The 14,386-nt window shown below is 31.9% G+C and overlaps 2 protein-coding genes across 2 annotated transcripts; one reads left to right on the top strand and one right to left on the bottom strand.

The window, feature by feature from the left end:
* Positions 1 to 212: 212 nt before the first annotated feature.
* On the top strand, positions 213 to 5,629 carry LOC110032855. Its single transcript, XM_020736627.1, has 3 exons — positions 213 to 527; positions 4,358 to 4,595; positions 5,219 to 5,629. The coding sequence occupies exons 1-3, from the start codon at positions 420 to 422 to the stop codon at positions 5,554 to 5,556; spliced, it is 684 nt and encodes a 227-aa protein (XP_020592286.1). The 5' UTR covers positions 213 to 419; the 3' UTR covers positions 5,557 to 5,629.
* A 3,086-nt stretch (positions 5,630 to 8,715) lies between these two features.
* LOC110021912 (agamous-like MADS-box protein AGL80) lies at positions 8,716 to 10,470 on the bottom strand. The gene is made up of 2 exons (XM_020720626.1): positions 10,209 to 10,470; positions 8,716 to 9,203 (listed from the first exon to the last, which is right to left on the bottom strand). The coding sequence occupies exons 1-2, from the start codon at positions 10,468 to 10,470 to the stop codon at positions 8,716 to 8,718; spliced, it is 750 nt and encodes a 249-aa protein (XP_020576285.1).
* Positions 10,471 to 14,386: the final 3,916 nt, after the last annotated feature.

Genomic DNA, 14,386 nt, shown 5'->3' with positions numbered 1-14,386 from the left:
TTAATTTTTATATATAAGTCATTTTATAGGCGTATTAAAAGATGTATTTTATTTTTTAAAAATTTAAAATAATTATTATATTTTATATGTTATGAAAGTTTTAGGCGGCATAAATATAAAAATAAAATTTAGATATTAGATATCTAAAAATATAGAAAATGGGTGGTATGCATCTAAATTCCCCTTAATTTCTAGAGACATCTACACAGTGCAGGACGAAACGATTCCCGTGTTCCTTGTTTTGTCTGGCCTACGGCTCTGCTCAAACGAAACATCAGCTGAGGCAAATATCTCGGAAGGCTAACATTTGAGAGCGAGAGAGGGAGAGAGAAGGCGGAAGGAGCAATATCATGTTCGTGTGATTAGATTTGATCCGTTGTTCGCATATTAGGTTTAGGGTTTTTCTGGTTTGCAGGAAAATGGCGATTTATGTGTCGGGGAAGATGAAGAGGAAAGATTTTGATGAGGTCTACGGCGATTTCTCTGATTCATTGATTTCTGCGCCGGCTACGAAGATTAGGAGGCTGGTAATGCTTCTCTTTTACATCATTCCTTCTTTCATGGTTTCTTAACTGCTTAAGAGAAAAAAAAAAGTATATATTAGACAGCAATGTGAAGTTTGACTGTTTATTTGAACCATATATGAGGATTTAGATTTGTAGATTTAGTTGTCCGTTTTTTACTGAGGTTTCGCTGCATGGAGGATGAGATTAAGAGGATCGGCACTGTAGGATTATAGGCTTCCTTTACAATTCACTAATATGTGGTGGATGATGGAGGATTTGGATATCTGCAGAGAGATATCTGCCTTTAGAGAAGAAGAACGTCGTGTTGGAGCCTTCAAGAGAACAATAGCTGGGTTTACTTGGCGAGTTCTTGGATAGGGGTGAGTGGTGGAGGGGCTTTCGTAGGATTTGTGAGCGAGACCAATCATATTCATCTGTGCTTCCCATATGCTGGGGCATTGGTAAAGGAATAAGAGGGATAATTCAACGCTTTTTTTTAGGAGATTCTTGTTGTGACATTGCTGTCTCATACCTTAACAACTGTTTAGTTGAGTTGACAGTACAACAGGGCGATTCTGGCCACGGGGTGCACAGCGCTCTGTGGTTCAAATTCCATACTCTTTTATAAAAGCAAATGGGCTAGAATGGTAGTTTTTTATCTTTAAATTGTCGGTGAATCCCCCTTGCTGTAGGATTTCTTTGGTTGGATGTTTCAATAAGCATGCATTACAGAATCGCTAAGGGTCGTTTGGTTGTACGTAAATCAAATGTATTGAAATATTTTTGTTTGTTGGGCATAGGATATTTCTCAAACTCTCTGCGTTTTTCTCTCTCTCTCTCTCTATTTTTTTTGCTGTAAATTTAGATCCATTCTAATCTTTCTAGGTATTCATTTATATCAATTCTTTTTATTATTATTAGATATCCATAATCAATTTAAAGCTTATTAAATGTTCATACAAAATCAGTTTTATTCTCTTAGGCAAACATGTGGATTAATTCTAATCTCGTTAGAAAGCCATAAGATCTTTAGATATAATTAGCCATGTAAATTGATTTTATTGTAGATACTCATGTGGTTTAATTGTTATATATTTAGGGAGCCATGATCTCTCTTTAAATTGACATGTAGACCAATTCTAATATCTTTAGATAGCCGCATAAACCAATTCCAACCACTTTAGAGAGGCATTTATATCAACTTTGAGCTGTCTCTCTCTCTCTCTCTCTCTCTCTCTCTCTCTCTCTCTTTTGGCCAGTATAGATTGTCTTAAATTGCTTTAGATGACGTTGTATATTGATTACAATCATTTTATATGGTTATATAGAGCATTTATTTCTTATTCATTTTGACCAGATCATGAAAATCTGTATGTCTTGATATAAGCTTGATCCAAGTTATTTAATTTCAAATAAGGCGACATGGCCCTTATTTTATTTGATGTCCTTGATACATTTCTTTCTTATGAATTGATCTCAATGGAAGGATATATGTTATGTGTTTTCTTGATCAAGGCTTTTCAATCAGCTGTGTAGAATGTATTTGCCAGCAACATATGGCCTTCCTCTATGAAGCATTAAGCTGGGCTCCATCACTACAGAGAGGAAACTCATCGGAGATGTTCATTGCCAATGCTTAAATGAGAACTACTGTGAGTTTCTCGTGCTGGGCTTATTCAAGATTGAGAAGTTCCTTTGTAGATGAGAGGAAAGAGTCTTATACTTTGACTTGTTAAGATTAAGGGTTTTCCTCAGAGAAGAGGGGAGAGAGGGAGCTTTCAAAAGGAGAGTTAAAGCGAAGAGCCATAGAAATTCCATTGTACTTGTGTGGAGGTAGTTATACATGTATTAGAAAGAATTTTTTTGCTCATATGCCAAGTGAGTAGTCATTAGGCATTGCCTTTAGTGATTTTAATATTGTTAATAATAAAAACGTTTCATTTTTATCATTGCATTAGTAAAAAAGAAGCTGAGGAGGCTCTTTAAAGAAAACCGAGGCTTTAAAGAAAACCGAGGGTGGAAAGTCTGTAGGATCTGATGATATCCCAATTGAAGTGTGGAAATATTTAGGAGATTCGGGAGTTTCTTGGCTTACTAAACTCTTTAATATTAAAAACTGAAAAGATATCTGAGTGGAGGAAGAGTAATTGAAAATAGGTTAAGACGTATTACATAGATTTCTCATAATTAATTTGGACTTATGTCGGACAGGTCTACTATGGAAGCTTTACATATATTGAGAGGTTTGATGGAGAAGTACAGAGATAATAAGAAGCATCTACATTTGATTTTTATTGATTTAGAAAAAGCTTACGATAAGGTTCCAAGAGATATCCTTTGGAGAGTTTTAAAGAAGAATGGTGTTGATATGACTTATATTCAAGTCATTCAAGAAATGTATACTAGAGTTGTTACTTGTGTTTGAACTTAAGGAGGATAGACCAGATATTTTCCTATTTCTATTGGATTACATCAGGGATCGACTTTAAGCCCATATCTTTTTCCGATCTATATCTTTTTGCTTTAGTTATGGATTGTCTTACTGGACATTTACAGCAAGATGTACCTTGGTATATGTTTTTTGCTGAAGATATCCTTCTTGTGGATAAGACGAGAGAAAAAGCCTAGGAAAAACTTGAATTATGGAGGTCTACATTGGAGTCTAAAGGCCTTCATCAGAGTAGAACTAAAACTGAATACATGGAATGTAATTTTAGTAGTAGTAGCTCTAGTGACAGAAGTGTAACTTTGGGTGATCAAATTATTAAAAGGTGTGAATGATTTAGATATCTCGGGTCTGTTGTTCAAAGCGATGGTGATATAGATGGGGATGTTAAGAGTAGAATTCAAGTTGGTTGGTTGAAGTGGAGGAATGCGTCAGGCCTTTTGTGTGATAGAAAAGTACCGCTTAGACTGAAAGGAAAATTTTATAAGACCGTGGTGATACCTGCAATGCTCTATGGCGTTGAATGTTGGCCTTTAAAAGAGGAGCATAATACTAAGTTATGTGTTGCCGAGATGAGAATGATTAGGAGGAGGAGTGGCTTTACACAGAGACAAAATGTGAAATGATTATATCCGTGATAGGGTTGGTGTATTTCCAGTGACGGACAAAATTAGAGAGAGTCATCTTAGATGGTTTAATCGCATCGTCAACCTTCTGATGATCCGATCAGGAGAGTAGATGTTTTTTATTTGACTTATGTTAAGAAAGGCAGTGGTAGACCTAGGAAGACTTGGGCTTATTTTATAAAAAATGATCTTAATTTATTATAACTAAATGTAATAATGATACTAAATAGGACGCATTGGAGAAAAAAGGATTCATGTAGCCGACCCCACGTAGTAGGATTAAGGCTTTGTTGTTGTTGCTGATTTGACAGTCTCATCTTCTTCTTCTTCTAGCCACCTTGGATCGAAAGCTTGGATCTCGAAGGACCATCTTAACCATCAAGAGCACAATCCATTCTCCGAATTTGAAATTTATGATTTTTTGGTGTAATTGGCCATTCATAATGATGTGCCATTTGAGAAATATATTTGGGAAACTCTTATGTGGAAAGGATCCATGATAAAAAATGACAAAAAAAGAAGCATTTTCTATTACTTTCAGTGAACTGTTTGATAGGTTCCACTTCTGGCTTTTCATGTGTCAAAATTTAGTCTCGAGTGGGTTTTAGATTATTCCAGATTGCAAGTTTTAAATGATGTGTCAGTGTCTTTAATTAGCTGGGTTTGTTATTAATGATATTAACTAATGATTTTTTATCTTTCTACTTTTTTCTGCCTGCTAAAACAGCTCGCACCATATTTTTAAGTTGATTTTTTGTCTTTCTTAATTTATGCTTAAGGATGTTGAATTGCCTCTGATCGCGGAAAATCAAGAACCAATTTTTCCCTCAATTCTTGGGAAAGAACGGCCCGATGAGGAAATGTCTAGTGCCGTGATGGATGTGCGGTCAGGATTAATCGAAGCTGTTTCGCCTTCCACCTTAAATGAAGAAAGAGCTCTGGTTATGTATCATCCTCCAGATGCTCACATGGCCTCTTATTTTAAAATTAACCCAAAACTGATCTCTTGCCTCAAGAGTAAGCTCCTTTATCCTTCTCTTGTTACATTTTTTTTATTTCTTTGTATCTGTATTTTTGTTTTAAGCATTCTTATAGCCATCTTCATGCTAATATTTTGCCACTCAATTATCTGTGTATTTACATATCTAACTCCAATTTTTACATACATGCCACCTTTCCAATGCATGGAAAAGGTGTATTTCATTTTTTAAAAGTTAAAAATGGTAGTTTTTTTTCGATGTGATATAAAAGATTTAGATGCCATAAATGTAAAATAAAAGTTATAGATGTCGATATGTAAATACATTGGAATTGGGTTGTCTAATTTCCTGTAGCACATATTGAGATTATTGTGAGTCCTTCATTCTGCAAAAGGAAAAAGATTTAAGGCTTCTTTTTCTTTTGCTCTTTGTATTTCCTTTTCATGAATTCTTTGTTATTAATTCCATAATTCATGAATTCTTTTCATGTTATTTTTAAGTCATTGAGTCCTTCATTCTGCAAAAGGAAAAAGATTTAAGTCTTCTTTTACTTTTGTTCTTTGTATTTCCTTTTCGTGAATTCTTTGTTATTAATTCCCTAATTCATGAATTCTTTTCATGTTTTTTTAAGTCACTTTAGTGCTGGTTTAAATTTTGTAGATTACACATTCTGGCCAAGGAACCCAAACATGCTGGTTGAAGAAGAGGTTGAGGAAGAGATGCAATCACCTGCTAAGAAATGTCTAGCTGTGGTTCCTTGGGTTCCACCTCATGCCGACGTAACTCGACAAGTAATGGAAGCCTTCGCATCTGGAAATGAGCCGAATGAAGAACCCATGGAAGCCGAAGACGCGGAAGCGACTACAAATATGGAAATTGAAGACGAGAATGGTGTATCTGATATTTCTGGCATTGGAGTTCAGGCCAATCAGCATTGGAAGCAACATTGCATGACTCCACAGCTCCCGCAGAGCAACTCCACTGTAATGTGGTCATGAAATGTTCTAATTTTTTTTGTTTGGATGATTTACATACATATCACTTAATTCCCCATGTAGTAAATAGTTCTAACACCCAAATTTCAATTTTTATATTCATACCACCTTACCTATGCATGAAAATATGTATTTGGCTTTTAAAAATGCTAAAAATGGTGGTGTTTTTTTATGTGATATGAAAGATTTGGGTGTTATAAAAATATAAAATGTAAAATTTTGATGTTATATGTGCAAGTACATGGAAATTGGGTGGTATGTTTGTAATTGCACCCATTAGATTAGCAAAGCTTCTTTAATTTAAGAGAGAGAATTAAACTGGAACAATTTTTGTACAGATCAAAGATCTACAACTGAGTTGATTGAAAAGGTTTTATAGATTCAGGATATGATAACCATTTAGTGAGTTTTCAGTTTGTGTAGTTCAACTACTTTATATTTCTCCATGAATGTTTATAGAAAATGTCTATATTTTAAGGAACAGATGGAAATTTGTATTTATATTATGTAGATTTACATCTGGCTCAAATATTTGTATTTATATTATGTAATGTGTCGGTTGATTTGATTATCAATTACCCATTAATAAGCCAATAAGGAAAAGATGGCTTTCATCACTGATAATAGATGATAATATTATATGTTGTATTTTATGTTAAACTAAACTATCTTGAGTATTTTAGCTTTGAATGATGGGTTGTGTATTTAAAATGCTAAAAATATGGAATATATAGAACTAAGTTGATTACTTGCTATTTAAGCATAACCCTAGCACTAACTCGTCTTGGATGTACATAATAGATGTTTATGACTTTGATAAAATTATATATGCATTATAATCCTTTGAAATGCTTCCTTAAAACTAGTTTTAAGATATGTTTAAATTAAATCTTGTCAAAGGTCTTGGCATAAATATTCACAATATCTTAAGACTCTTAAGAATTGTAAAGTATTTTTCAGCCAAATGACAAATGTGATCAAGCATTTGATCACCTCAAAATACTTCTCTCTCTCTCTCTTTGAGTACATCTCTCCTAAGTCCAAGACTTGGCGACGATTTACTACCATATACATCTAGTGTTGGTGAAAATTTTTCGATCTATATTTTAATAACATAAGATGAAAGAAAATAGTGTTTGATTTACTACATAGGAAGGAAAAAAATTTAGAAGCAAAGTTAATATATCTTGTTGTGGGTATTAAATTTAATTATTCAGTTATTTCATCCATACTTCCAAACCCATTCAGTAGTCATTTCTAAAGGTTCATTCTATTAAATCTAAATCACTCACTTCGATTTTAGGAGTTTTTTGTAGAGCCTTGTGAGTTCCAAATTACTATATGCTAAGGACTACAATGAAAGCATAGGCATTGGTTGGCTTCTTAATTTAATTTATCTTTGTGATTACAACAAAAATAATTTACTCTAGACTCTTTAATTTGAAGGCCTTTAAAACCTAAGAATTTGTAAGCATAAAAATGTCCATAAGTGTTCCTATTTTCCTACTTTACATGCCATTAATGTTCTCTTTCAAATCACTAATATGCCAAATATAAGACTAAACTTAAAATTTTCATTTTGCTCTCACAATCACCACAAAATATTTAATCATATTTTTTTAGCTCCTAGCTTGTTATGAATTCCTTAATGGGGAATATGAAGTAAGAAAAAACAATCCACACATATCTCTTCAAAGTCAAAATAGAAAATAACATGGTATTTCCATATTTAAAAAAATTCGAGAGAAAAAAAAAATCAATTCATTGTGATATTATCTAAATGTAACACATCATTGAAATAATATATAAGTATCCAAGCAATATAAGCCATAAAAGTAAAAGCCACCTTTAGCTAGGTAGAAACACTTATTGAATACTTAACCTTAAACAATATTTTATACATAATCAAAGTTTAATAAAGTTGATAAAAAAGGCAACTCGCTATTTGTTTTTTTAATGGTGAGCTATTTAGAAAATTCATCACTTCAAGTAAATTATGATTTGTTCAAGAATTATTTATCATGTTCATTATAAGGGTTGTGAAAGTTTTTCAAGAGAAAAGATTATTGTCAATAAAATATTCCAATAAATTTATTTTTGGTTAGCATATTTAACAAAAAGAAGTTAAAATTTTCTCAAAGAGATGTTTTTAATACAAGAATTTTACTTTTTTTGTAACTAAAACATTTTCACTACCTCAAACCAATATCAATTCATAAACTTGAATATTTTCTCACAGTGAGTGGTCTGATAAAGTTATTTCTTATAATAATGATTAATTGCTTCAAAAAAAAAATTTAATTAAACTTTGAAATAAAATTAGCATAGTAGTTACTCATAACATTATATTGATCAACATCATTTGTCAATATTACGTAGGATCATTTGTAACAAACAGTCATTTGAAAATTTTCTACTACTACTACTACTACAACAACAACAACAACAACAACAAAGGTTTATCCCAATAAGTGGGAATAAAAATTTTCTACTAAAAAAGAAATTAAATAGTTATCTCAAAATCACATTAGCTCACCATCCAAAGTTGAATGAACAGCAAACTGCAAACAAGTTGATTTTTAACCTTATTTTCAAAAAAAACAAAATTTGAAGGTGCCAATATCAAATATGTTGAAATATTTAGATCTTTGTGAAGCAATATTTCTAAAGCTAATATTGTTTTAGACATTTGGACAACTCTTCAAAATTTATTATCAATGTTATATAAACCATGCTATTAAAAAAAAAACCCTAAACAATAAAAAGATTGTCTCTCTATCTCACAATATATTTTGAGCATTGTCATTAACATTGGCACCAAATATTTACAAACAGTGACATAAACATACTAATGCCCAAATTAAATCTCAAAATAAATTGACTTGGCAAATAAGATAATTTTCCTACCCCTACATACATGCCTACATATATATATATTTTTGTTCAGAAAATCTTGAACTAATTATCCTATCCCTTTCTCCTTGAGAAATATTACATGTGTTGCAGGTATCTGCAGAGGACGATAAAAGAAAAGAAAAAGTTTAATACATATTTTTTTAGCTTATCCAGATCGTCCTCCGCACATACTTACATTACATTACATGTAATATATTCTTCCCCTCCCCCCACCAAAACCCTAACCCCATTAACTCCCACCATCATTCAATTCTTTGGAAAATCATCATCCAACCAAGCAGGACCTGCATGTTCAAAGTAAAGAGAATCATTATCCATAATCTCATCCTGTGGATTCATAAACTCACAGAACCACTCCTGCCTCTGCAGATCCTCCATAGCTTCCCTGTCGAACACCTTCCTCTCCTTCCCTTCCGGCGTCGCCGCCGTCCCCTGCTCATCTTCCTTCGAAATCTCCGCCATTGGAGGCAGCTCCTCCTCCTCCTCCTCCTGCTTCACCTCCACCCTCTTTGCAGCCCTCTCTAAGGGAAGGAGCTCTAATCTCTTCCGCACTTCCTTCATCTTGAGCTCAATGAGCCATGCAAGGCTTGTCAGGCTCCTGCTTTCTATGCTCTGCAGGTTTATTTTGCCTGCCAGGCCCTGTTGCATCAGAAGCATTGTCTCTAGTTCACGATTCTCTCTGTCCTGCTTTCGAATTTGCTCTTGCAGCTTTGTTATTCTATGCCTTATAAAGCCTACAAAAAAAGAACAATTTTATTGAACTAGAGGGTATATATAAAAGAATAGTTGGAGGCTATTATACGAGTTCTCAGCCACCCTCATGTGTCTAACTATTCAAGGACCCCGGCAAATTGGCCAGAAGAAAATTCAAACACGTAACCTGATAGTACTTAGTACTTTCAAAGAGACTGCTCTCAATAAACTACGGACGGCGGCACAATTCTTTGTATTTACATATATACCATGCAATGTTTACTAGTTACACTTCTAACATCATGTTTTTTGCATGAAAAAGTGTATTTCACTTATAAAAAGGTAATGAAAATTATATTTTTGATGTGGTGTTAAAAATTTGAGGGTATTTTGATGTGATATGAAAAAGTTGTGGTATAAATATAAAAAAAGAAAAAAATTAGTTGTTAGATATGTAAATATAGGAATTGGGTGGTGTGTATGCAATTGTCCCTTTCTTAAGAGAAAAACTCTGAAACAATTTTTTTTTTATCATAATATTAATATTTATAGTCCTCATATTATATCTTAAAATAAGATAGGCAATTTACATGCATACCATGCGGTTCTTTACATATTTACATATATATCCACCACATATATTTCTGTATATACTGACCTAATAATATCTAATCCTTAAATCACATAAAAAAACATCACTCACAATCATTTCCATTTTATAAGCAAAAGGTTTCTAACAATATTGTAAGGAATAAAATGTTATGGTAACAAATATAAAACTAATATGTTAGATATGTAAGATCATGTCAATTATATGAATGTAAATCTCTAAGAAAAGAGAAAATATCACGTTGTTGTATGTGCAGATGATGATGTAGATTCAACCACACCATTTAGCAACTGGTGTGATCAAATTCACAAACAAATGTTACATGTGGTGCCGATCGACCGCATGTCCAGACGATGATTCGGATGAACCCGGCCGTGCAATATACAACGAAATGACAAATATATATAAATGAATGAATAAGCCTTACGGCCATCACCTTCCTGGTTCATCATCTTCCTGCTCTGCTCCATCTCCGGCAACCGGCGGAGCTTGGCGAGAACTCGGTTAGCCTCCTGCGGCGAAGGCCAGACCTCCGGCTGGGACTCGCCGGGCCCATAAACAATGAGGCATGCCTTCACATCGCACAGCGTGCTGAGCTCCTCCACCTTCTTCAACACCCCCTTTCTCCTCTTCTTGAAGGTTGCCCGGCGGGCGGAGCCGTTAGCTATCCATTCCAGCTTCACCTTCTTCCTCGCCATGCCGGACAACAGAGTGTAGGCAGGGGTTTATATCTGCGGAGAAGAAGATGTTGGGGATTAATGCATAAATTAATTGCATGGATTTGAGGGCATCAAATGTGATATATTTGGATGATTTTGGAGGGGCTATTGCGGGGGCTAATTTTGGAAAATTAATGAAAGTATGTATATTTTTGTAATTAAGACTGTATCTGTTCTGTGGGAAGTGTAAGTTAATTGTGGATGAATCTATTTAATTTAACCGGGTTGGCTTATAAGCTAATTTTATTTTTTTAATTAATTTTTTTTAGATTAATTATATATATATAGAGAGAGAGAGAGAGATAGATAGATAAATATATAATTTAAGAGGGAAGTAGAAAAAAAAACTGATATATTGATTAATGCAAATTAAAGATTGTAATTAGAGATGTGATTATGGTAAGATAATCGGAGTAGTAGTTAGTGGTATATTTATTAACATTTATATGGTAGTGTATATGTTGCAGTTGTTTGTGTTTCTGGGTGTACATTTGTTGTACTAATAATTTCCAAAGCTGTAGTTTTTAATTCCTTCTATTAATGCAAAATAAGTTATTCACATGAAAGAAATATGTTGAATCCCTCTTAATATAATTAATTTTATTAAAAAAAAAAAAAAGATGAATAAATTTTTTAGTTTCAAAAGCGGAATAAAAATATTTTAAAATTTTATTTTCATGTTATTTAAGAATTAAGGAGCTGTTTGGCATCAGTTTAATTTTATTTTCTATTTTTTTATTTTTTTTTATTTTGTTCGTATAGTTAAAATGAATAGGTTTGATATGTTATATCACGTTTAGTATTTTTAAAAACATTCAAAATAATTTTTTGAATTTTTAAATATTTTTAAAAACAATCTAATTTGTTTTTTTTTTTTAAATGATAAAAAAATTACGCAAAAAATGTAACGAATATGTTTTTAAAATAAATGTAAAAAGACAACGAAGCCGAAAGTAATCCCAAAGAAATCCAAAGTATTATTTTGGACCATTTAAAATCACTATTAAATAGGAGTGACAAGATCTTCATTATATATATATATATATATATATATATATATATATGTTTCATTTAAAAATAACTCTTACATTCGATTACTAGCTTCGATCAGAAGGAGAACTTACTTTCTTCTTCTTTGTTCTTAATAAAGCTAACACTTTTTTTTTTCTTATAATATTGATGACATTTAGGTGCATAAAAAATCTATTTTCTTGCAACTGAAAAATGAATAAATGAGATTTATTATATCTTATTATTTAGCATCTTTCCTCCAACCTCCATTGCTCAAGCTTTGACTTCATCTTACATATTCTTCAAGGTCAAGAACAAGTTATTGATCTCTTCCCCTGCCTTGATCATCACCTCAAATACACACATGAATGCCACGAAAACTCGACCTCTCCTTAGCTTGGTACTCATCTTTGCCTTTCTTCAATATAAGCTTCGATCAGAAGGGGCGTGTTGGATAGCATCTCACATTTTCATTTTTTTGTCTTTGCTTATATACAACAGGGGACAAAAAACTACATGTTCTTTTTTGTTAACAGCTAATACATAATGGTCAAGTTTATCATTTATAAAACATATATAAACATCATCTAAATTTTATTTTTCCATACTTTTTTGGTTGATTGACAACAATAGACAGCCAGCTTCCCCGCAGCTGCACCAAACAGACAATCAGCTTCCCCGCAACTGCTTCCCCACAGCTGCAGCTGCGCCAAAAAGAGCCTAATATTCATCACTTCAAATTAAACTTGAAGTGTTCTAAAAAGATAATTTTTTTATAAATTTCATGTATCGCACGAGTAGGACATTTGAAGTATCTCCATGCTCACTTGGAAATAAGGCACAAATCCTATTAGTACTAGCGGTTATGAAGAGTCTTAACTTTTATTTAATACAACCTTCAGCTATTTTATATAGAGTAAATTATTAAATAACGTTTTGACATTTTCTAAAATAATCTTTATATTAAATTTTATCAGACTTCATGACATTATGGGCTCATTGCATTTTTGGCTTATTTTCAAAATTTGAAAAGCTTCAGCCGTAAATTTGGCCCAAAAAAGACTGACGCTAAGGCCCATGTAGTTAGTACTTGGACTTTCACTTACATATGAAAACAACAACGCTTGAAGAATTTATTCATATAGTTGGTAGGTCAAATCATTCTAATTTGCACAAGCTGCCTTTTCACAATTTAGCCATCATTACTTAATATAATTCAATTTGTTTTATTTATTTATTTATTAAATTTTAGGGCTATTTGATTTGAGTACAATGGTAAAAGTTTGTAGAGTATAGTTATTAAAATATATTTGAAATATTTTATTTTTATTTAGTTCAATGTAATGTAAGTGTTGGACTTTATTATTATTTTTTTTTATTTAAAGTAAATTGACAATAATACAATAATTTATTCGGGAGGTGAGCAGTAGGCTGCGGCGGGCGATTGGCGTACTTATACTTCTTCATACCAAACACATAATTTTCTTAAATCCCTCTAAATGAGTTACAGTTCACCAAAAATCATCCAAACCAAATAGCCCCTAAATACACCTTTTTAGCAATGAGATTTGATACGTGGTCCACAAATTTATCATTTGACATGAATCTTGAAGCATTTCATAAGTTTAGAGGTAATTTTTTGAACAAGAAGTAATTAAATTTTGATTAAAAATCATATAGAACTTCGATTTTAGCAAACTTATAATCAAGACGGACCCAATGAAACCCAAATTAGCCCAATTCGAGTCAAATGAAGCGAAGATCACGCTGTTTGTAAGTTTTCAGTGCATAATTGGAAGTTTAAACGGATTTCAAATCTAACGACCCTATAGTCAAAATAAGTGTCTTGACAAGACAAATCTAACGACCCTATAGTCAAAATAAGTGTCTCGACAAGACAAATCTAACGACCCCAAGATGTCTCAAATCTGACATTATTTAAGTTTTTAGTCAAATTCAAGGAATTTTTTTATTATATGATAATATATTAAAACATGTTCATAGAAGATAAGTTTCGGGGTAAGCATGCCTTTTTAATAATGTTGATGTTAATGTTGCTAAAGATATGAATAGTGCTGATAGCAATGGAATTGATGATGGTAATAATAACTTAGACATTTAAATACAAATGCTAGCCATGATAAATATATGTGCTGATTATTAATATGGCATGGAACATAATTTTAAATTCATATCACCATTAAATTTGAAATTGCAAACATAATATTTTATTGCATATTTATGATTTTCAAACATTTATGATTTGCATGTAATTGTGAAATATGTTGCAAATGAAATATTTTTTTCATTAATTTGACTCGTATTCATTTAAATTCTAATTCATCACAATATCACCCTTTATAAATAATAAGAAAAATTAAAATTTTGAAGGAAAATTAATATGAAATTCTACTCTATCTCTAACATATATATATATATATATATATATATATATATATATATTGATCGACCCCTTTAATATGAAATTTGATTTTTATTTCCATATAAAATTTATATGTATATTTGTAAATTCTTAGTATATCTAACATCACATTACAATCTTTTCAGGAGATTATTATTATGTGCAGCAAAGCCTATATTGTTTCTATTGCTAATTGTTTGATTTCATTCAGCCATAGAGATGATTACAAACCTATTTAATGTGAAATCATCTTGATAAATGTTATTTAAATGCTATTTTATGTAAATAATACAATACTATGATGTAAGCAAATCAGATATGATTTTTTTTTTTATTTCTTTAGCTTATTAAATATCAATGTTAAGATATTTCAATGATAATTAAATACAAATCACACGAATCAAATCCCTACATAAATAAAATCATTTTTTTTGCACGAAAATCGGCTAGAAAATTCGTATA

This window comes from Phalaenopsis equestris, unplaced genomic scaffold (assembly GCF_001263595.1).
Source record: "Phalaenopsis equestris unplaced genomic scaffold, ASM126359v1 Scaffold000002, whole genome shotgun sequence".
In the NCBI taxonomy this organism is placed as follows: domain Eukaryota; kingdom Viridiplantae; phylum Streptophyta; class Magnoliopsida; order Asparagales; family Orchidaceae; genus Phalaenopsis; species Phalaenopsis equestris.
The sequence above is the reverse complement of the archived record's forward strand: the minus strand, read 5'-3'. Positions and strand labels throughout refer to the sequence as shown.